This window comes from Hyperolius riggenbachi, chromosome 3 (assembly GCF_040937935.1).
Source record: "Hyperolius riggenbachi isolate aHypRig1 chromosome 3, aHypRig1.pri, whole genome shotgun sequence".
Lineage (NCBI taxonomy): Eukaryota > Metazoa > Chordata > Amphibia > Anura > Hyperoliidae > Hyperolius > Hyperolius riggenbachi.
Window position 1 is genome coordinate 321,755,926 of NC_090648.1, and position 23,667 is coordinate 321,779,592.

General features: G+C 40.4%; 1 protein-coding gene across 1 annotated transcript; it reads right to left on the reverse strand.

Annotated features, from left to right (window-relative positions):
• Positions 1-2,164: 2,164 nt before the first annotated feature.
• LOC137562319 (opsin-VA-like) lies at positions 2,165-14,072 on the reverse strand. Its single transcript, XM_068273656.1, has 4 exons — positions 13,732-14,072; positions 10,113-10,441; positions 5,211-5,456; positions 2,165-2,299 (listed from the first exon to the last, which is right to left on the reverse strand). Exons 1-4 carry the CDS (start codon positions 14,054-14,056, stop codon positions 2,165-2,167), a joined length of 1,035 nt encoding a protein of 344 aa, XP_068129757.1. The 5' UTR covers positions 14,057-14,072.
• Between the last annotated feature and the right edge of the window lie 9,595 nt (positions 14,073-23,667).

Here is a 23,667-nt window from a genome sequence, read left to right on the forward strand (position 1 = left end):
TTAAAGTAAATGTCAAGTGACTAAAAAAAAGTCAGATACTTATCTATGGACAGGGAAGGCTCTGGATCCTATATGGCCTTCCCTGTCCTCTCTTGTTCCCCTCGTTACAGGCTGTCACCCACATTTAAATTGCCACTTTAGGAGGCTTAGGAAGCACTAGTGTCCCTGAGTGCTCCAGAACACAGGCAGCTCTGGACTGCACATGCGTGTGAAATGCATGCGCAGAACAGAGCCACCCACCTTCGGAAGCACTCACTGTTTCTGAAGCCTCCAAAGGGCTCATGGACATGTATTCGACCAATTGGTCAAATATACACAACGAGGGTGACAGCACTGGAACTAAGGGAGCAAGAGAAGACAGGGAAGGCTCTAGACTGAGGATCCAGAGCCTTTCCTGTCCATAGGTAAGTCTGACTTTTTTTATTTTTTAGTCACTTGCCATTTACTTTAAACTGTGAATCATTACTGCTGGCTCATAGAGAGCAAATAAAATGCTGTACATTTAACGTGCATGTTTATTTGTTTGCATATATTGTTCCTAGGACTGGTATTAATTTGGATGTCTATGATGGTTCCTAGAGCTGAGAAAGAAGTGAAAGTTTGCCTTAGCCTGGTGGCAACAATCAAATGCTCAGACCTTATAATCTGGGCTTTTGTTTACCCTGGTAAGCCTACATTTTAAGGGGTGGAGGTACCTACTAGCTCTGAAGTTACATACAAGTATATCAACAAGTCTCATTTGAGGAATTTACTTTGGCAGCTTGTGAACTTCCCCCTCTTGAGCACAGGTAACTACCAGCATATTGATTGCTTTGTGCTCACCTTAATTCCCCCAAAACATGCCTGTGTACTAACCTTACAGGAAGGGTCACGTGGATGAATCTGCATTCTTGGCCGGCAGCCAGTTGCAATGTGCGAAAAAATGCAGCAGTGTCGGCTTTTTTTTCCCCTCTGCAGACATCAGCAGATTACTCCGAGTAGACTGTAATTATGCATTGGGAAGCATTATGTGCCTTTTCCTCAATGCAATTAAGCAAAAGTGACCCCTGCCTCAACCTTTGTCTAACCCGACAGTGTTCCATGTAGGTTAACGCTGGATTAACTGTAATTGTCCTTTTCAGCCCAAAACCAACCTCTCACTCTATCCTAAATCTCAACCTTAGTGTTCTCTTTACCTCAAAGCCTGGCACCCCAAAACTAGCCTAATGTGATAGTGGCCCTCAACCCTGCACTTCAGTTGGCCTACCCTGACAATAACTCTTGTAGTGACAGATTTTTCTGGCTTTACACATTGTAATGATTTATTCTTCCCCAGTCTGTGAAATGAAGAACTCTATACCATTAATTCTTAACATGAAAATGTATACTCCTTTATGAAGCATGGCATTTACCAGGTGTTTCTGCTGAGTGTAATATCCTCTCATGTACCTCCTGATGTACATATATTTGTTAGCAGTACTCCACAAATGTATACAAATGCTTTCCAGGTTCTCCCTCGAAGTGCATTGTTATTATTCTATAGCTAGCACCCACCCACCACCACCACCACCACCACCTTAACAGCCACCCAGCACTTAAAGGAGTTATAACAAAGAAGTTAGCTCGCAGCCGCCGACCCGGGTTTCCCTGCCAGTGCAAAGGCTAACCTCCTCTACTGTGCCTGTGTGAGCGCCGCTGTCAATCAAGTCCACGTTGTCCGTGCACTGCCTGCACAGTACACTGCAGACAACATGGACTTGATTGACAGCGGGGCTTGTGCAGGTGCAGTGAGGACGACCTTGAAGTCGGCCTCTGTACCTGCGGGTACCCTGGGCCGGCAACTGCGAGCGGCGATGTTGCGAGGGACATGTCGACTACAAGGGGCTGGAGGAAGCCCAGGGTAAGTATATCATAGGGCAGCACATTTTGCTTGATAACTCCTTTAAACCCATTTTCTTGCTATTCAGTGCACCACAAACGATGCTGTCCGTAACCAATTTATGTTTGCAGTGTTACTTTTTTATAATAAATCCTCACAAGCAAAATGATTATCAAATATCCGTATCTGTCATGTTTATTCATGCACTTATGTCATCTCTATTATATATATGTAATAAAATGATTGTTTTTGATAAAAATATATATAAAATGAAAATCGAGTTTTATTGTACAATGCTGCTATTTACTAAGCTGGAGACACTTGGCTGGGTTTAAGAACTGCTTGGGCTTCAACTGGAGCAGCCATGGAAGCGCTATCCTCTTCTGGTGCAGATAGGTCAATGTGGCCACATGTTAAGCACTGAACGGCACACTGGCGGAACTGCAATAAAGTAAAGGAAAAAACATTTTAATTTTGGACATTGCCCAAGTATTCTGACTGAACTGCCCGAGTGACTGAAAGAATGTATTTTTAAACATCAGTAGTCACCACTCTGACGATAACAGTTTGAAGCTGACAGCACAGGCAGCAGAAGTTATAAAAGTAGCCAGATGTCTAAAACTGGGTAAAACTGATCACCATTTCACAAAATCCAGATTTTATTGGTTAGCCACACCCTCTTTCTGAAAAATTGCCATTGCAGTTTGGGTAGGAAGACCCTCATACTGTGGCCTGAGGGCCACTGAGCCAGCCTATCACAGAGAGGAGAGGTGAAGAAGTACAGTGTCAGTCCTAGTATGTTGCATTACAAAGCTGCCACAGGGCTACCCAGCTGTTCAGTGAAGTAGTCAGATGTTGCTGCATTGGATAAAAATCATAGGGGGGCAGTCAAAGTAAGTGTCATTCTAGCTTTTTTTCACGTTGGAATTCACAGCAGAGGTCCACTTTAAGTCAGGGGTTTGCAAACACTTAAGGTGACGTCTTTACACTTTATAAGCCCTTCACACATTTTATAACAACAAACTATCATGTTTGCATATCAGTTTAAGACATCTTTTTGTGCAGGGTGAAGGTAATTGTTCCTGACAATGTTCACACTCAGATGTTTTAGTTCTTATTGAGTAAATCAAAATTCCAGTTATTTACAAGTTTATAAACACTCTATTAACAGTGGCTTGAAAATTTCAGAAAATTATATGAAGACTTTAGGCAATTAGACAATTCCAATTAGCCTGAAAGCCAAAAGAAATTAGCCGATACAGAAAATGTATTAAGGAAAATACTGAATTTTTGTTAAAGTGGACCTGAACTCTTGCACAGGACAGAAGGAAAACATAGAGAAATGTACCCTGTATGTATGTAGAGAGTTTAGCCTGTCTAATTCCCCCCTCATCTGTGTCTAATCACAAGATCTAATTTGATCTCTCCCCATGTCAACTGACTGCCACGGCAGATAAGCTCATTTGAAAGCACAACCATATGTCTGCCTCCATGAAAGCAGGAAGTAGAAACACTGGAGATTTGTATCAGCTGTAACAAATGTTTTTCTTTAAAGGTTATTATGCTGTTGTGTATCTTTTAGAGCAGATTGAAAGTTCTGAATTCAGGTCCGCTTTAACAAAAATTTCACTTCCACTTTTGTTGAAAAAAGTAATCCCTTAAATTTATCAATGCAAAGTCAACACAAATTATATTTGTATGTTCCACTTTTAAAGTAAACCAGTGACATCAGAAAAGGGAAAAGTAAGATACTTACCTCGATAAAGGGAAGCTTTTGGATTCTCCAGATGCTTCCTACATTCTCTTGCAGACTACCAAGTTTTGCCGGTACCCTCTAAAAGTCTGTGACCATGCCCCCCTACATGAGCAAACACTGGATGCCTCGCTCCTGCGCACTACCTTGGATCTGCTTTTTTTCGCTGAGCCCTATCAGCTCAGTACTACTGTGCAGGTGCAAGCCATCTGTGTCTGCGTACTGTGGCCAAGCTCTCTGTTGACAAGCTCATGTCAGTGAAGTTTGGGGTTGCTCCAGTGCTGGAATGGTTGGTGATGGGCGTGGAGGAAGCCTATGGGTTATCTAGAGGCTTCCCTCTACTGATGTAGTAACTGGGTATCTTTTTCCATACAGGTACCCTTTAAGAGACTATGGCCCATATGCAATTCACTTTTTCTCCTCAGTTTGCTCCTAGGTGATATTTTCAAACTTGTCAATAAAATGCCTTTTAAGCCACCAGCAAGCAAACAAATACTTAAAATAATTTTGATAGAACTTTTTCACCTACTTTTTGGTACTTTTTCCATTGCAAAGTGCTTGAAGCTGAAAAATTATCTCCTAAGAGAAAACTCAGGAGAAAAAGTGAATTACACATGAGCCCATGTCAGGACACGGAGTGACAGAACTTCCTGCCAGTCCTTCAGTTTGCAAATGTGTGGAAAACAAGTAAAAAATATTCTTGCAGGAAGTGACCCATTACCTGGGCTTTGTATATTGAAAACTAATAAAGCATAGAGTACAGATTCCAGACTAGAAAAGTAATGCAGCTTGGGCTTACAGACGGTCAGTTTTGGATATTCATAGCAAGCTGCAAATTGAAATGAAAAAGTAATTTTCATTGAATTGCAAAACTATTTGTGTAATACTAATAAAAGTTTTAGTGTTCAGCAACAGGGACATTTCAGTTTAAGTGTTCTTAAAATAAGTTATAATGTAGTGATGGTCAAGAAGATGCAAATAACATCGAGTTGATACAAATTTATGCAAATTGTATGCACATTTATGCAGCTTGAAAATGAACCAATCAAATCCTGCTGAGGTAACATTCGATTGGTTCATTTTCAAGCTGAATAAATTTTGCATAAAATGTATCAACTCGAAGTTATTTGCATCTACTTGACCATCACTATTATAATGTAGCTCAGATCAACGATGCAAATGTATTTGTATTACTGATTTTTTCTGCCTTTTGTTTTTGCTTTTTTCTAAAATACAAGCTTACCACCAGGGCAGTTTATAGACTTTTCCCTGCCTGAAGCAAACTCATGAGGACAAAGAGCAGTGAAGAATTAGCCAGCTCTAGCCCTGCTATTAATTTTGTTCTGTGTTTGTTTTTTTATGTGGGTTTAGTAGAGTTTTAAAGCTAAGCTAAGTCCAAAACTGAATATGGTTAGTGAATTAGCATTCATAGTAATAAGTGAAAAGTGTACAGAAACAATTATGTTTCTTGGTGAATTATTAACAAAGTCACTGTAAAACATATTAGTTGACTAGACGATCTTCAGCGTACAACATTAAAAAGACCATCAGTTACCAAATGCTAAGATCTGTATACACTTGGTATAAATTGATCATTACCTGCTTGTTCAGAAATAAGTAGATAATTGGATTGTAGACAGGACTGGTCTTAGCAAAGTATGCAGGCAGTGTGGCAGCAAGAGGGGAAATGTAGAGGGATGGCCTAATGATAACAATAAGTGCAAAAATAGTGTATGGCAGCCAGCATATCAGGAATGCAATAACCATAAGAAACACCATAAGGGCAACACGAAGCTCCTCTTCTCTGTTAGTCTTTCCTCCTTGTTCTTCAATTTTCCTGTTTAACTTATGAAATACAAATAAGGAACAGTGTTAGCAATTGAAAATACATCAAGAACCTTATTAGAACATTGTTATTACTATATTCATTTTTATTTATTTATTTATTTTACGTTTAGGTCACCACAGCTATATCAGATTTCCAACATCGTTAAGATTAATGCAGTTGTGTAGATTGATAATTAGCTTACTTAAAATGAACATCTTTTTGTTGATTTAGGATTTGTGTAAACATCATTTGAGCTTTTTGCATTTCTTTTATGTGCAAAAACAAATACAGTTATTCCTCAGGGTTCCTAACAGCAAAATGCCTGATGGCTGTATCAGCTTTGATGACTACTTTGTGGGGTGTGGTGGAAAATTTTAAGTACACCGGACCCAAAGCATAGCTAGCTAACATAAGCACATCAGGACATCATCCACAGACAACTCAGCCATGTGAATAAGAAGTCCAGGCTAAATGCACATCTACCTTTCCTCTAAAGCACATGGCTGAAAGTTCTGCAAGTAACTAGTTAAGGGAGTCACCATGAGTATATTAAATATTTTGCTATCTTGTTGCTTGTTTTAGCCTACCCTGTCTGATAAGAAGAACATTATTTTTTTGTATTAAAGCACAACTTTAAACACCCATAAGCTCACAATTTTCTTGGGTTCTTTGCTTTTAACGCAGTATTCCTAGATGTTTAGGGTACTGATCTTCAAGATAATTCCACCCATAGTATTGCAGGTTGGCTAGACAACAGTTTGTTAGGAGGTTTCTTAAATCAGCCAATAAACATTAACCCCTTTACAGCAGGGTACCTTTCTCTGGTTTTCAAGGTCTTGTTATGTCAGCCCTTTGAATCTATGTAAAAGTTGTCAATCAGATTGTTCATTAACACAGACTAACTGGTATCTTTCAAATCTGCCGAAGAGTGAGAAGAATCCATTTATATGTATAAAAACAGGGAACACCAAAAGCCCCAATAGTGTAATATGTACTGGATAAGGGGGCAATAAATTCGTATTGCTAGATACTCACAAGTCAGGGTCACCAGCAGGCAACCCTTGTAAATGCAGGTGGAGAGATTATCCTGACCCCACTCAGCATTAAGAAGTCACTCTCTGTAGACAGGAAAAAAGGGCAACCCTCCACCAAGGGTGGACTCGAAATTGTATACAATGAACAGAGGTGCCAGAAGTATAAAATTAGATTAAATGAGCTTAAAAACCAACTCAAATGATAAAAATGAAGGAGGAAGTGGTGGTCTTACCTCCCTCAAGCAGACACGACAAGGACTGCGATTCAGACAGTCAAACACATTTATTAGAAACTCCCAAAAAATTTTGCAACGCGTTTCGCAGGCTCAATCCCACTTCATCAGGCAATACAGGGAGGAGTATCAAGCGATCTGCACAAGGATTCAAGTTAAGCACCTCTTAAAACACCCTAATAAATGTGTTTGACTGTCTGAATCGCAGTCATTGTCGTGTCTGCTTGAGGGAGGTAAGACCACCACTTCGTCCTTCATTTTTAGCATTTGAGTTGGTTTTTAAGCTCATTTAATCTAATTTTATACTTCTGGCGCCTCTGTTCATGGTATACCATTTATATGTATATTTTGGATAAAGTCATTTTTAGACCAGATCTGACCTTCCTAAGGCTAGACCTAGGTTTCTTCTTAGGAAATCCTCTTTCTTTCCTCCATAAACCTGTTTAGTTCATTTTCAAAACCCAGCGAAATAATACAAGCATCTAGAAACTCCATAGCAAGCTGGATCAGAAAAGCAGTTCATCTAAATAAGGAATCTTTGAAGAAGATCCTGGAACATAAGTGGGTAAAAATCCAGGTAGGCATACCAGTAATAGTATTTTTAGGAGTCTGCCAGGTCACTTGTACTTTCAACTGCCCTATTATTTACTGTGATTTTTTTGGTGTTATTGAGTATGAGTAGTTGGTTTTATTTCTCTACTCATTCTTCTCATTTGCTAACAGAAAATTGTTTTTTTTTTTTTTTTTTTTGACAATTGATGGACAAGGAAGTGCACAGGTATTTTCAACTTCTCTGGGGGAGAGCCAGTTATATCCCAGGTCAACACTAGACATACTTTTATAAATAAATCTAACTGGGGTTTCCACCACCTCTTTCTCTGTCTCCCATTTATTTCTACTGCCCTCACCTTACCTCTCTCTTTGTCTCTCTATTTGCCTTCTCTTTCCCTCTGTCATCTACATCTGTTTTTAGATTAGTCAGTCATTTTTGGTAATCTTTTATTAACCCCCTTTTCAATGTTCATGTCCTTTCACTTTGCTTGTTCACTTACTAAACATCCTAAACTTATAGTAGTTCATTATTTTCATATTACACCTGTGTCCAAACAGGCTCACTTTTTCTGGTATTCTTAGGTTTATGGAAAGCTTTTTTGTACTATAATTTTTCCGCTGCTTTAAATATTCCTACCTAAACCATGATTCATGCTGATCTTTGCAGACAGGGATACTTAGGGCTCGTTTCCACTATAGCGAATCTGCATGCGGTTTCCGCATGCGTATTCGCATAGGCAATGCAAGTGGATGGGGTTGTTTGCACTTGTGCGACTGCGGGAGCGGTTTTTTGTGCGGCAGAAATCTGCACCGCAGAGCCGCCAGATTTTGCGTGCGAGAGGAATGAACGCGAATCGCCGCTAATGCTTTTAATGTGGGTTGAGCATGCGGTTTTTGCCGCTAAGTCGCATGCGATTTCGCATAGGTATAATGTTAATTTACACAGGCAGTGACATGGTTACATTCGCACATACCCTTACCTATGCGGAATCGCATGCGAAATCGCGGCAAAACCGCATGCGGAATCGCACCCGCATGCGATTTCGTCCGCGGTGGAATGCAGGCGAATCCGCACAGCAACAGTGGAAACGAGCCCTTACGCTTTGTCTATCTTTGACAGTGAGGCTTTTTTTCCCCTACATTGCTGATATTTTGTCTTTTGAGGACAGAATAATCGATTTGCATACTTATTCTCGGTTATCAGAAAGTATTCAAGACAGAGGATCATTATGATAGCCAAAACAATATAGCATCTTTTTAGGGGCAAAAATCACCTTCATTTTCTGCCTCAGAAAGATACTTTTCCAATAAAGTGGTAGACCAATATCACAGATAGTGAAGGCATTTTTGGGAAAAAAATCTATAGGAATGGAACCAGACTTTGTCTTTAACAGGTTAATAAACTTAAAATAACCCTGAACATACAACTATAAAGTACAACATCTGATTCTACCTCAACAGAAAGCTACATGACAAAACAATGTTTTTGTTCCAGAGTTACAACTAGTAGAATAATTTGCGTTGTGTTGCTAATAGTGTCAGGAGGAAGCTTCTTCTCCAAAACATTGAGGTTCAGATGGCCCTAGTACATTGGTTTTATTAATAGCACCAATAATACATAGGTATGATTGTAAAAAAATACCATCTGGTGCTGCATGCTGAAAACAATGCTATACTTAAGAAAGGATAAGAATCCGAGAAACCCATTTCCATTGTTCATGTTTTTTCAAGAGTCCTCATAATCTGATTAACCACTTTACCCCCGCGCGTACGTATTTCTCCGCCCCTTTTTCCATCCTTTAAAAACCAGGGACGGAGAAACACGTACTTTCCGCGTTCCCGACGCTGCCCGCGCTCCCGCTCGTAAACACGCCGCCCGCCGCTAGTAAACACGCCGCCGCCCGCTCGCCCAGAGATCAATGAACGGGAAAATCCATTCCCGTTCGTTGATCTAAGCCCCGCAATGATCAGCTGCTCTCCTATAGGCAGCGCGATCATTGTGAGAAAAAAACTCACGTGTCCAGCCTCCTTCTACTTCCTCCAAGCTTCCGGAAGGAAGCTTGGAGGTCGCATTAAAACAAAAAGTTACTGTGGCCATCTTGTGGCCAAATAGTAAACTACACCCTACACATTTTTCACATACAAATAAATGACTTTTACACATAAAATTAACTCATTACCTCCCACACTCCCTATATTTTTTTTTTTGTAATAAAAAAAAAATTAAAAAATTTACAATTAAAAAAAATACATAAATAGTTACCTTAGGGACTGAACTTTTTAAATATTTATGTCAAGAGGGTATAACACTGTTACTTTATAAACTATGGGCTTGTAATTAGGGATGGACGCAAAACTGAAAAAAATGCACCTTTATTTCCAAATAAAATATTGGCGCCAAACATTGTGATAGGGACATAATTTAAATGGTTTTATAACCGGGACAAAAGGGCAAATACGTTTCATGGGTTTTAATTACAGTAGCATGCATTATTTAAAAACTATAATGGCCGAAAACTGAAAAATAATTATTTTTTTCCCCACATTTTTCCTATTTTCCCATTAAAACACATTTAGAAAAAAATAATTCTTGGCATAATGTCCCACCTAAAGAAAGCCTAATTGGTGGCGGAAAAAACAAGATATAGTTCATTTCATTGCGATAAGTAATGATAAAGTTATAGATGAATGAATGGAAGGAGCGCTGAAAGGTGAAAATTGCTCTGGTGCTCAGGGGGTAAAACCCCTCAGTGGTGAAGTGGTTAATTACTATATACCCTTGTGTGTCTTGGGTAACTGATGACAAAATGTGATGACAATATGAAATGAACAATGTTTAAGGTTTCAAATATACCTTAGTTAATAACCTCATTATACTTCCATATGAGAATCCAATAATAGCTACAGGGATAATGAAGCATGTCAGAAAGTATGCAATTAGGTAGCTGTAGTTGTTCCAGGTTCTCTCTTCCCAGCCAATGGAACAAGATGTCTGGACACCTTCAAGACCATAGGAACTCCAGCCAAATAGGGGTGCTACTGCCCAGATCAGACAGAACAGCCAAATAAATGCCAGTCCTTGGTAACCTCTTTGTGTGCTGAGCTTCAGTGCCCCAACTGGCTCGCATACCACATTGTACCTTTCATAAGCTAAAATGGTCAATGACCAGAGTGACACAATTCCTGCAACAGAAATGTAAAGGGTAAATTAATTGCTATTAAAATTATATAAAATAATAATAATACAATAATGTATACATTACACTATTGTAAACTACAATAATAAGAACAATAATATATGTAAGATAATGGCTAAATACATTTTACAAGTGAGTCTGCACAATACAATAAAGATTTTTTTGTTAAAAAAAAATTGTACCCAAAAATGTGAAACTCAGGATTTTGATAACATTTTCAAATAAAACATTTGAAACTGAAACACTGGGGTAGATCTAAACCCAGAACTTCCTCTTTCTCCAAAAGATTAACCAAAGCATGATAAACGTTATGGATAACCTTTATGGAAAAAAAACCCTCTTCATTACCCTCTTCATTACAATTTATGAGAATCCTAAAAAAAAAAAACCTGAAGTTTCAACTTGGTTTCAATTCTGCAGGGAGCACTGAAAGGGTTAATCATCAGTGTTTACTGTTTGGAAAGCTGCCTTGGCAGAGCTCTCCTGCAGTCTATTCACAGTTGCTTCTAACAACTAATTGCACAATTTAATCTGGCTAAACAAACACAGAACACAGAGAAGCAACTATTTGTGAAATAAAGACTTCTCATCCTGTGCTGTGCAAGAGTTGAGGTCTGCTTTAACTGCTTGAAGACCGCTCCAAGCCAATTGTCATGGACGTGGCGGCAGCCCCAGGACCGCCTTACGCCAATCGGCGTGCAGTCCTGAGGGCGGAGTTTGCAGGGGATTCCCCGCTTTAATGACGGATCTGCCTTCAGTCTCCCAGCGGCGATCACCGCTAGGAAACGGTTAGATGGCGAAACTGCCGTCTATTTACTAGGTACAGGGTGGCAATCTAAGGCAGTGCTGTACAGGGGACAGCCATGTCACTCGGCTGTCCCCCCCAGAGGCACAAAAGTGATCTGCTGAAGCCTATCACAGCCAATTGCACTAATAGGCTGACGGGGTGAGGTAGGGAGGGAGGGGGATAAAAATAAAATAATTGAATTTATTTAACCTATTGCGGACCGCCGCAGTATAAATCTATGGCGGGCAGGGGGCGCTGCGGTTCTGACCGGACGTAAACTCTACGTCCCATTGACCGCGCGGTCCCTGCCCGTCTCCACCGCTGTCCCCGCTCGGTCTGCGTGGAAATGTGTTGCCCTGCCGCCTCTATGACGGCAGAGCACTGTGTGCCGGGCAGGAGCCGTTTTCATTGGCTCCTGGCCCTGTCATTCATGTAAGCCGTTCCCATTGTCTTACATGGAGTGACAGGGTCAGGAGCCAATGAAAGCGGCTCCTGACCGGCGCACAGCGCTCTGCCGTCATACCGACGGCAGAGAGAGCAGCCTGCGGCGGGGACAGAGCGGCGTGTTCATCGGGAGCGGCGGATTTTAGCGGCGATTCGACGGGAAGTGGCGGTTTATGGGACCAGCACTCTCCAGCCCCCTCTGGTCCTCAAGGGGGCAGAGGGTGCTGGTCCCGAAGTGGTTAAAAATAAAAATAAAAATATTTGTTTAAAAAATAAACATTGGGGGAGCGATTATACCCCACTAACAGAGAACTCTTTTGGTGGGGAGAAAAGGGGGGCGGGGAATCACTTGTGTGCTGAGTTTGATGGCCCTGCAACGAGGCCTTAAAGCTGCAGTGGCCAATTTAGAGAAAAATGGCCTGGTCTTTAGGGTACTTTAACACTGCGGTCCTCAAGTGGTTAAGATTCTCATGGTTTATGAGAACAGTGGAGAACATATGGGATGCAGTAAACATGTATTCAGCTTTGTTTTAAACCTTCTGCTATTAGATGTCAAAAGTTTGCAACGCTTGGTGTAATTGCCTTCTTAAAACAGAAGGAAATTTGCAATGATTCAGTTATAAATGAACATTTGTGGTTACCCACAATGCACTACCACTAAATATGCAAATTATCCCTTTACGCCCTTGTTAAGCCAAGCAAGCATCCAGAACCGCTGGTTTATAGCAAGCCTATAGCTTTAAGTTTTACACAGCAATGATTGCCTGGGTCATAGTAATATGAATTATGGCTTCTCACTGAGTTCTGTGACCCTTTGTTCACAAGCAACAGTTGCAATTTTTTACCATCTCAAAGCAAACAAAGTTTCTAAAGATATTCAGTCCAAGGTTGCTAGATCACTTGTTTTCCAGTGTTCTCCAATGTTTCCTACCTCAAAAGAACATGGTATCAATCACCACCACAAGAGGGAGCAGTCATACAAGTTTTGCTTGACAAAAATATTAAAAAATTATCTTCCTAGTTTGTTTGGCGTTAGAAGCTAAATACTGACATGCAAGAGGTATTATTACACTGCTATATTTGATATATTTGATATGAATATCTGTTTCAAATACAAGTGACACAAGTTTTTGCAGAACAGTTTCTGTAAATGTCTTAATACGCTTTATACAAAGTTTGCTTTTATATTAGAATAAATATTTATTTTCAAACCAAACCTACTGAAATTGTTGCATATGATGTATCAACATTGTTAACAGATAAATACAACTTGCACAGGAAACAAGTACAAAAATTAATAATAAAAACATGTATATATTTTTATAAAAAATAAATACTTAAATAATAATACAAAATATATGTATATATCTTTTTTACGCCCTTTTCTAAAATAGACATGATGGATTTCAAGAAACCTTGTGCAGACAGAGAAGAAATAAAAAAAACTATAGTATCTGAAACTCAAAGGACCACTATTGCAACAATTTGTAAAACCTTAATATATGTGTGTATGTATTTTTACAAGAAGTACATTTCTCCCTGAGTAAAATGCACTAGAAATTACTTGTTTGCCATGTTCCTGTCACTTACAGTATGTAGTGAAAATCTGACAGACCTGACAGGTTTTGAAGTAAGCCATCTCCTCATGGGGGATTCTCAGTATTTCCTTTACTCTTTACAAAAGCACTCCCTGAAACAGATCTAAACAAAGATGTTGGCCAGCCTGACCAACTCACTTGCACACTATTTTGGTAGCTGGACTGAGCAAAAATACTGTTAAGGAACCCTGTTCTGTGCGCAATGCTGACATCACATACAAAGAACAAAAGAAAAAAAAGGGAGCCAAACTCACCAATAAAAAAGGTATGATGGAAATGTGTGGTGTGCATTTAATTCCACATTTGTTTTACGTATGTCTTATGTAAAGGCCTGCTTTATACTAATGTCAAGTGGTACTCTGACCATGAAGTAATCATTTGTTATCAAATTATTTATCAACAACACCAGCAATCAATACAGTTCAGTATAACAGCAAGAAAGCTTACCAAAATAGTTGACAGCAAAGCCCTGGAAAATGCAGAATTTTTCACCTAGGTAAAAGTAACCATGATAAGTGGTGCTAACCACTATGGAAGTCCCACACAGAGTCATTAGCAGGTCTGAAAATGAAAGATTGAGGATGAAAATATTTATAGGATTGCGGAGTTGTGGGTATTTCATGGTTACCCCGATGACCAGTAAATTGTTAAAAATTGAGAAGGTGGCATTTAAGAACATAAGAAATGACAAAATGCTGTATCCAGATCCTGGAAATATGGTTGGTTTGGCAGAGAAACCGTCACCCAGGTGACTTGATGTAATATTTTCCATACTCCGCTTGCTGTCCTTTGTGATGGCCACTGGTTCAGAGTCCCATCAGTTGTGGCTGTGACTTGTCTTGCACCTTGGTTGTCACATTTCTATCTGTAAATCTGCTTTTACATTTATTGTTTTCTAAGGGATAAAGGATAAATACATCTTTTAATGAAAGTAGCAGCTGCTCCTATAGCTTGTTTTAATACACACTGATACAAAAATAGAAATTCTTAATCAGATTATTTTCATCTAGTTAGGGGGCTAATTTAATTTAAGTAATAGAGTCTGTTAATCATTTGAGGCTAGGGAAATATTGTTATTTTATAATACATATTTTCCAGCAAAACACTTCTGTTTTGTGCCATCCTTTTGTCTTCCCTACATAATAGCATTAACAACAGTATTGTGGTATTATTTATTATTATTGTTATCTATTGCATTTATTGAGCACCAACCTATTATGCAGCGCTACACAATAAATACATGGGTTAACATACAAGGTAGCACAAACAAGGAGCTTGCAACAAAACAAGATCATGCAAATGTCTTTGATAGTAGTAGTTCAGTGTCTTAGGTCGAAATAGTTAGTTTTAGTCCGCAAGAAGGGTGTCAGCCAGTAAGATTGCATAATCAAGCTGGAAACAGTAGAGAGGAGGGCCCTGCCAGAGGCTTATAATTGTTAAATTGCTAAGAACTGTCTATAATATTCTAACTGACAACAATAAAAGCAGGTGGCGAAAGAATGGCAAGAAATATCCTTTCTTTAGCTCAACACAAGTATCAGAATCATGCATCTATGTTTAAAATATCCTTCACTAGAAATGGTTAATGACATGGTAATAAAGTTGAGTTTATACTAATGTTATGCAAATTTATGTAGTTTGGCATTGGACCAATCAAATGTAGTAGCTGATAAGGATGAAAGGACAAAAGCAAAATTCAGTTTTGCCTAAGTCGAAAATGAAACTGAGCATTGGTGGCAGCAGCAGGGAGGGTTAACTGAACTCACCTTGATCACCACCTATGGCCGCAGAGCTCCACACCCTACTACATCTCTCTGAGACTTTCTCCACCAGGGACTTTACATTACGAGTGGTTGACATTAGATGTAATGCATAATGCCCTTTTTGAATACACTATGTAGTGGCCTGGTGACCAATGATTTGTCACCAAAGTGTGGAGTGTAATTTTACGTATTTATTTTTCCTTAGGAGTTTTTAATCTGTGATCTGGGAGGCATGAGAGTATGGGTTAAGTTTTGACAAAATTTCAAAATGTATTTTGCTGTAAATGTACATTAAGCACATTTCCGAGTAACAGGCTCAGGGCTAGATTTATTTATCATAATGTCAAATTGATTTTCAAGGTTGTATTCATTTTGATGTGTGCTGCTAATAGCATATTTCACAGATTTGCTCGCTCAGCTAAGTAGACTTATCAGTCATAAATCTTTTAGGTCTGCTGGACAGAGATGACTGTAGTCATTAGTATTATTGGAGGAACAATGCATACTCCTGGGTAATCTTAAAGTGGTACACCGTCATAGCTAAGTTTTAAATAACACATGTAAAAAGACCCAGAAGGAAGGATTTTTTTAAATTATACATAAAACAATTCATTAAAAGGTCTGCAAATGCCAAAATAAATATCTTACTTGGTTTTATTATAGTGAAGGCCAGACACCCAGCTAGCAGTAAAATAACATATATTGATGATAGTGAAATATATGCACAAATAAGAATCTAGCAAACACTTAGAAGAGGAAGCATTGTATACAAATATATACACACGTGAACACACAGTGGACACTTGGTTACAATGCACTATATACAAACATATACACAAGTGAACACACAGCTGGCACTTGGTTATAATGCACTATTTACAGATATATACACAAGTGAGAACACAACAAACACATGGTGGCCAACAGGCTCAGAACACCCATCTAACTGACTAAACAAACTCACAAATATATACCATAGATCATGATATACAAGGATCATAGTACAGTAATGGAAGACAGAGACTGTGTCACAGTGCCGAATGCAAGGTCAGTAACAGAAAGCAAAACAGATCAAATGCAAGAGACAAGATAACCAGGATCAAATATCAGACACAAGATAATCAGGACTAGCAGCTCAGAGCCAAGGGGCTGAATACCTTGGCACTTGCCTAGAGCAGGAAGGATCCTTAAATAGGTGGATAACATCTGTCAGGTGATTAATCCTGAGGCCAGAGTGGAAAAACATAGAACTCCGGACACTAGATATTAATTGTCCAAAGACCCAAGAGGTCACCTGCTGGTGGGCAGCAAATGTCTATGGCAGTTCAAGAAAGTGCTGTCACCAGCAGTTCAAAATGAGACAGGGCCTGCCTGGTTCCTAACAAGAGGCAATGACAGTGGATTTTTCCCCAGAAGTGAGCTAGCATTTTTCTTAATTTGATTTGTGTTGTGCCTTTGTCTGTATACCTTCACTCTACAAGCTTAATTATCATATTAAAGTTGTCATCACATTGTCACTATGATCCTGTGAGTCAGTCCTTGAACTTCAATGCCTAAGCAAGACTACCCGAATGGAACCGTGTCAAGGTGAAGATGGGTACAACTATTAACTATGGGACATGGCAATTATAACAATAACAGAACAATAACAATTTTATGAACAGGCCAGTATGTACATGTCCAACAAATAATAATGACCCTCCACTAATTACTTGGGTGTCATCCAGGGTCCTGGGGGACACGGCTTTGATATGCCATATTGTTTTAAGGAGCCTGTAAGTTTTAAATTGGTGCAGAAGCATGGATGTTATTTTATTTGCCAGGAATGCTATGCAATGAAGTTTGTATGTTTTTTGTATTGAAGATTAAAATGTTTTTATTGGATGGAAATTTGGGAAAGAATCACTAAGTGGTCCTTGGTGAAGCATATATTTAAGCGGGAGATCCACCTTATTATGAGGTGTGTAACGATATGTGTCAGCAAAGAACAGAATTCTGATTATTAGGTGATCTGCAGTATCACCTATAATGCAGATATATACCTGATTATAAGGTGATCTGCAGAATCACCTATAATACTGGTATATAGGAAGCTGATGTGACAACAAATAGCAATGAGTGATTGGTGCAACAGTAGTTCTGATAGCTTAAGCAATACCTCACTAGAGGAGCTGGTGGGTACTAACAGTACAGTGCCCCTCATCAGAGTCAAGGGCTGGTGCAACAGTAGTACTGATAGCTTTGGCAATACCTCACCAGAGGAGCTGGTGGGTACTAAGAGTACAGTGCCCCTCACCAGAGTCAAGGGCCCTCTGGTGAGAGTAGAGTGGTCGGACAGATCAGGTTCGGCAACAGACAGACAGATGCAGTACAAAATCAGGAGGCAGAGACAGGAAGGTATAAGCAAACAGAGTCGGCAGCAAGATCAGATGGGCAGAGGTACAGAATCACTGAGCAGAAGAGTAGTCAGAACGAGCCAGAGTCAATGCACAAATAATAACACAGTAATGTAAATCTTTAAGGCTATCAAACAATTCCTATCTTGTGTGAAATCCTCGGTTTCCTCCCGGATCAAAGCACACCGGAACTATCTAAGGGTCTGAGCGCTAACAGAGTATTCGCAACAGCAGACAAGTTGCGAGTGATTCCCCTAGGTTTAAGTAGCAGAGGAGACCCTTCTGGCACGCCTCCTCCTATCAGCCAATGAGGAGCGGCGAGCATCTCCTCTGACGTCAGCCGACCGGCCGGTCAGCTGACGCGCCTCCTCCCCGCATAAAGGTCCTGTCTGTGCGCGCGCGCGCACGCGACAAAGCAACCCTATGTGCAACTGACAGACCCGTCCTCGGCGTGCTAGACGCCTGAGGCACGGTAACATCGCTTAACAGGGAGCTGGAGGCAGCTGCGGTGGTCGCGCTGTTCACCGCGGCCACCTCTCCAACGTTTGTTACAAGGTGGCTTCAATCCGGTGAGCCTCCCTGTTTGTGAGGTTGTGGTTCCACATGTGTGAGTACTTTTGCACATGCACTGGGAGAAGAAGTGAGCGTTAACTTCAAACAGTATAACACTATGTTGAGCATTGTTTTATAGGCCAAGTGGAATTATTGGAAGAGCGCAGTGGATTTATATACAGATTGTTGATGGTTGGAATCACCACAGCAAACTCACAGGCATTGATGTGCTGGATGTGCCTCAGCCTCAGTACAGTGAATTGGCAGAACTTTTTTATTGTGTTATAATATTTTTTTTTATTTTTTATTTTGAACTCTTTAATAACTTTATTGTGTGCAATTGCATAGTGTGGATGGACGTCGTCACCTGGATGGTGGCGTAGCCCATATTTTATTTGTGGAAACAGTATAGTAAAGGTGCAGATCCTTACACTAATTATGTTCACTCAGTAAGGGTGAATGTTTCTATACAGCATCATATGATACAAAATGCATTTATATAGTGCTGACAACTTCCGGAGCTCTTTACATAGCGATCAGGGCCAGATTTACCATAAGGCTTTGTAGGCACGTGCCTACAGGCGCCAGATGATGGAAAGGCGGCTAACTCCCCTAGCACCTCGCTCCTTCCTTCCATATGCCCCAGCAGTGCGTAAATGAGAGGTTACTTAACTGACTCTCAGAATTCTACCTACGAGATCTCCACTCAGCCGGGGGCACCTCTAGTTACTTAATACTGAGGTTCCTCTAGATACCTAATACTTGGGCACCTCTAACGCCTTAATACTGAGGGTAGTTCTGGATACATAATGCTAAGGGACACCTGTAGCTATGAAGGCAGAGGGAAGCAAGGGAAAAGTCAGAGCTGGGCTAGCCAGCACACTTGTGGTTTCGGTTCGGAGGGGATTTGTAGGTTCGTGGAGGGCAAAGTCTAGGGTGTCAGGACATTTATGCCTATAGGCTCCAGTGATGTAAATCCAGGCCTGCATAGCGTACACCCTATACATGAGCACACACACTCTTTATACACACATGTACAAACTCAATATATATACTGTACATACACACAATCTTTACATACTGTAAATGTACGCACTGGCACACAAATACAGACCAGAAGGCCTCTCTGCTCCTAGGCATCTTGGGAAGATGGTTAAGAGAGGCTTAGAAGTCTCAGCATGTCAGTAGCTCTCCTTGTCTTAGGCCAGTTTCACATTCATGGATGAACTGCACCTTTACCATGCAGTTCAGCCTCAGGTCTGCCAGACCATGAGTGCCTTACAGCTGCAACTTAATGCAGCTGAATGGTGGCATTTCTAAGTACACATATCAGCCTTCAACACTGGGGGGCCATATGCAATTCACTTTTTCTCTTGTGTTTTCTCCTAGGAGATAATTTTTCATCTTTGATTTAGAATAGCTTTTCAGCATTTTGCAATGGAAAAAGTAGCAAAATGTGGGTGAAAAAGTACCATCAAAATTATTTTAAGCATTTTTTTGCTTGCCGGTGGTTTAGAAAGGCATTTTATTGACAAGTTTGAAACTCTCACCTAGGAGAAAACTCAGGTGAAAAAACTAATTGCATATGGCCCTCTGTCTCATAATTGGATTCACCTGTGTATGTAGGTCAGGGGTCACTAAGCTTACCAAGCCAATTTGAGTTCCAATAATTAGTTCTAAAGGTTTTGGAATCAATAAAATGAAACAGTGCCCAAATTTATGCACCTGCCTAATTTTATTTAAACAATTATTGCGCACTTTCTGTAAATCCAATAAACTTAATTTCACTTCTCAAATATCACTGTGTGTGTCTCCTATATGATATAATTAACTGACATTTTTTATCGTAACAACCAACGATTTATACCGGAAAATCATGACAATTAACAAGGTTGCCCAAATTTTTCGCATCCAACTGTACCATGACTCAAACTCTTGTGACAAGGGCCACAAACATTATCAAGGATAACTTTCACACCTTTGAGCTCCTACCATCAGGTAGACATTTTAGCTCAGTTTGCATACACACAAACAGGCTGAAAACAGCTTTTTCCCATCTGCCATAAACTTTCCTAACTCTGAATCATCTCTGAGATTATTTCTAATTGAACATGTACAAGTTATATTGCTAATTTGCATTATACTATTCATTAATGAGTAAAACTAAAATTATGCTTCTATTTTTATCACTTAATCTATCTATCTATCTATCTATCTATCTATCTATCTATCTATCTATCTATCTATCTATCTATCTATCTATCTATCTATCTATCATTTAACACTGTTTAGAACATTTCTCAAAAATCTTTTTATTTTTTTTAATATTTGGCATACTTTGTATAACTCCTCTATTTCTACCTTTGTTACTGTCTCTTATGTTCTTTATATGAATCTTGGGGGTTGTCATGAAAAGTGATTTTGTTGTGTAACACAATGACAAAAAAACGTTCTTGAATTGAATAGCTGTGGACTCCCTAGCTTTCTGACATTTACAGCTCTTCAGTGAAACTGTTATCACTTCTCTGGCTACTCTCCACTTTCATGTATCATGTTTGTCCAGTTATGGGCTGCCTTAAATAATGGTACAGTAGAGAAGAGCAGAGTAACATCCACGGGCAGATGCAGGTGGTGCATTCACTGCCTGTCAGCTGCTCCTGTGCCTCAGCTGCTAGCACCTGGTGGCAATGAAGAGGTATCCACCCCATGGAGGCACATCTGAGCAGCACAGATGCAGCCATGCTCCGATGTAACATGAGGTGGTTTCCTACTGCCAGGTAACTTTACCATGGCCATATGCAATTTTATTTTTCTCCTGAGTTTTCTCCTAGGTGATATTTTCACACCTTGTCAATAAAATGCCATTTAAACCCCCAGCAAGCAAGAAAATACACAAAATAATTTTGATAGTACTTTTACTACTACTTTTAGTACAATTTTTGTAGAGAAGATAACAAATTATCACCAAAGAGAAAACTCAGGTGAAAAAGACAATTGCATATGGGCCCGAGTATTTAAGGGGGTCAATTGTAAGTTTTCCTCCTCTTTTAATTTTTTTCTGAAGAGTAGCAACATGGGGGTCTCAAAACAACTCTCAAATGACCTGAAGACAAATATTGTTCCCCATCATGGTTTAGGGGAAGGATACAGAAAGCTGTCTCAGAGATTTCAGCTGTCTGTTTCCACAGTTAGGAACATATTGAGGAAATGGAAGACCACAGGCTCAATTCAAGTTAAGGCTCGAAGTGGCAGACCAAGAAAAATCTTGGATACACAGAAGCAAGGAATGGTGAGAACAGTCAGAGTCAACCCACAGACCAGCACCAAAGACCTACAACATCATCTTGCTGCAGATGGAGTCACTGTGCATCTTTCAACCATTTGGCGCACTTTATACAAGGAAATGCTGTTTGCAAGAGTGAAGCAGAGGAAGCCTTTTCTCCGCCCAAAGTACAAACAGAGCCACTTGAGGTATGCTAAAGCACATTTGGACAAGGCAGCTTCATTTTGGAATAAGGTTCTGTGGACTGATGAAACTAAAATAGAGTTATTTGGGCATAATAAGGGGCGTAACAAGAAAAACACCTGCTAGCTACAGTAAAATATGGTGGTGGGTCCATAATGCTGTGGGGCTGTGTGGCCAGTGCAGGGACTGGGAATCTTGTCAAAGTTGAGGGACGCATGGATTCCACTCAGTATTAGCAGATTCTGGAGACCAATGTCCAGGAATCAGTAACAAAGCTGAAGCTGCGGTGGGGCTGGATCTTTCAACAAGACAACGACCCTAAATGCTGCTCAAAATCCACTAAGGCAGTCATGCAGAGGAACAAGTACAACGTTCTGGAATGGCCATCTCAGTCCCCAGACCTGAATATAATTGAAAATCTGTGGTGTGAGTTAAAGGGAGCTGTCCATGCTTGGAAGCCATCAAACCTGAATGAACTAGAGATGTTTTGTAAAGAGGAATGGTCCAAAATACCTTCAACCAGAATCCAGACTCTCATTGGAACCTACAGGAAGCGTTTAGAGGCTGTAATTTCTGTAAAAGGAGGATCTACTAAATACTGATTTCATTTCTTTTTTGTGGTGCCCAAATTTATCCACCTGCCTACTTTTGTTTAAACAATTATTGCACGCTTTCTGTAAATCTAATAAACTTAATTTGACTTCTCAAATAACACTGTGTGTGTCTCCCATATGATATATTTAACTGACATTTTTTTTATCCTTACAACTAATGATTTATACAGGAAAATCATGATGATTAACAAGGTTACCCAAACTTTCGCATCCCACAGTAGTTCAGTGCTGATAATGCTGTTTTTAGGACCTGCTGCAGGGCTTCTTTAGGGGCCTTGGTGCAGCCAGGGCCGGATTTGTACTCTTTACTGCCCTAGGCCACTGTCACCAGCCGCCCCATTTCAGCATAGGTAGCGAGATGACCCCTCACCCCTTCCTTCTAGTATAGGTAGCCAGATGACCCCCCCAGTATAGGTAGCCAGCTCGCCTTCGCACTGCAGCAGCCATCAGTGTCACTCATTTCTCTACTCGTCTCCAGTTCAAAAGCTTCCTCTTCCTTTCCATCTCCAATGCTGCCCAAGTCCATACCTGCCGACCACAATGCAAACATGCACAGAGAGCAAGGTGGTTGCTGCACAGTACCTGAGTACCACAGTCAGGCGCTAACCTGATCTCCCTGCATTGCAGAATTTGCAAGCTTGAAAATGCTGCACCAGTTTAGCTTGCTGCTTTGGTGCCCTTCCTCCTGTGGTGCCCTAGGCCATGGCCTAGGAGGCCTTGGCCTAAATTCGGCCCTGGGTGCAGCTGTGCAGCTATTGTACCATGCCATCATGTAATTAGTTGAGAAGCTCTCTATAGTGAGAAGCTCTATTAAAAATTAAGCAGCAGCTTCTGAGGATGGTTAACACCAGTGGTGTAACAACAGCCCCCGCCACCACTGCAGTGGTGGGGAGGCCTGGCAGTTGGGGGGGGGGGGGTGCAGGAGTGGAGCTGGGGGCCGTCTCACTCCTTAATATAACAATGCAGAAAGCACAGCGGAAGCCTTATACATTACCTACTCTGGCAATTGTGTCCTCTCCACTTCCTGGTTAGTTATCCAATCCATGCTGCCAGCCAATCATCATATGGCTTCAGTCCCCCGCATGGTGATTGGCTGGCTGCACTGCACTTTCTAACTAACCAGGAAGTGTTGGTGAAGCGATCGACCAAAACAGGTAATGTATAAAGCTTCCAGCTTCTGCTGCACTTTCTGTATTGTTACAGTGGGCACAGGACTGGGCACCCCTAGGTACTGGAGTGTGGGGGGCAATGACAAATCTCTGCAGAGGGATCTAGCCAGCTATAGTTATACCCCTAGTTAGCACTCCTTAGCTCTCTAAAAAATAGAGGCTTGCAACTGTGCTTTGCAAGATACAGATAAGGTGTAATTCCTCTGCGATGGGAAACAGCCTTCCTAAATTCTGATATGAATACAATTGTGTTTGGATTCTGGATAATTTGAAATGTCTATTTTTGTCCTATTCAGATGAAGTCTTGATGGATCAAAAACAGAAGTATTAGAGCAACACTAGATAGTCAAGCAAAGAATTTACTGGCCTTAATTCATGGAAAAAGTATGTAAATTGTTCTGAACAGCAAGCAGATGGTCTAGC

What these genes read in the sequence shown, in the direction of transcription:
- LOC137562319 (XM_068273656.1), bottom strand. Translation starts at nt 14,056, where the DNA reads ATGGAAAATATTACATCAAGTCACCTGGGTGACGGTTTCTCTGCCAAA. An exon ending in CTTTGCTGTCAACTATTTTG is followed by an intron (nt 10,442 to 13,731) that starts GTAAGCTTTCTT and finishes TTTCTGTTGCAG; the next exon opens with GAATTGTGTCACTCTGGTCA. An exon ending in TAATGAGGTTATTAACTAAG is followed by an intron (nt 5,457 to 10,112) that starts GTATATTTGAAA and finishes GTATTTCATAAG; the next exon opens with TTAAACAGGAAAATTGAAGA.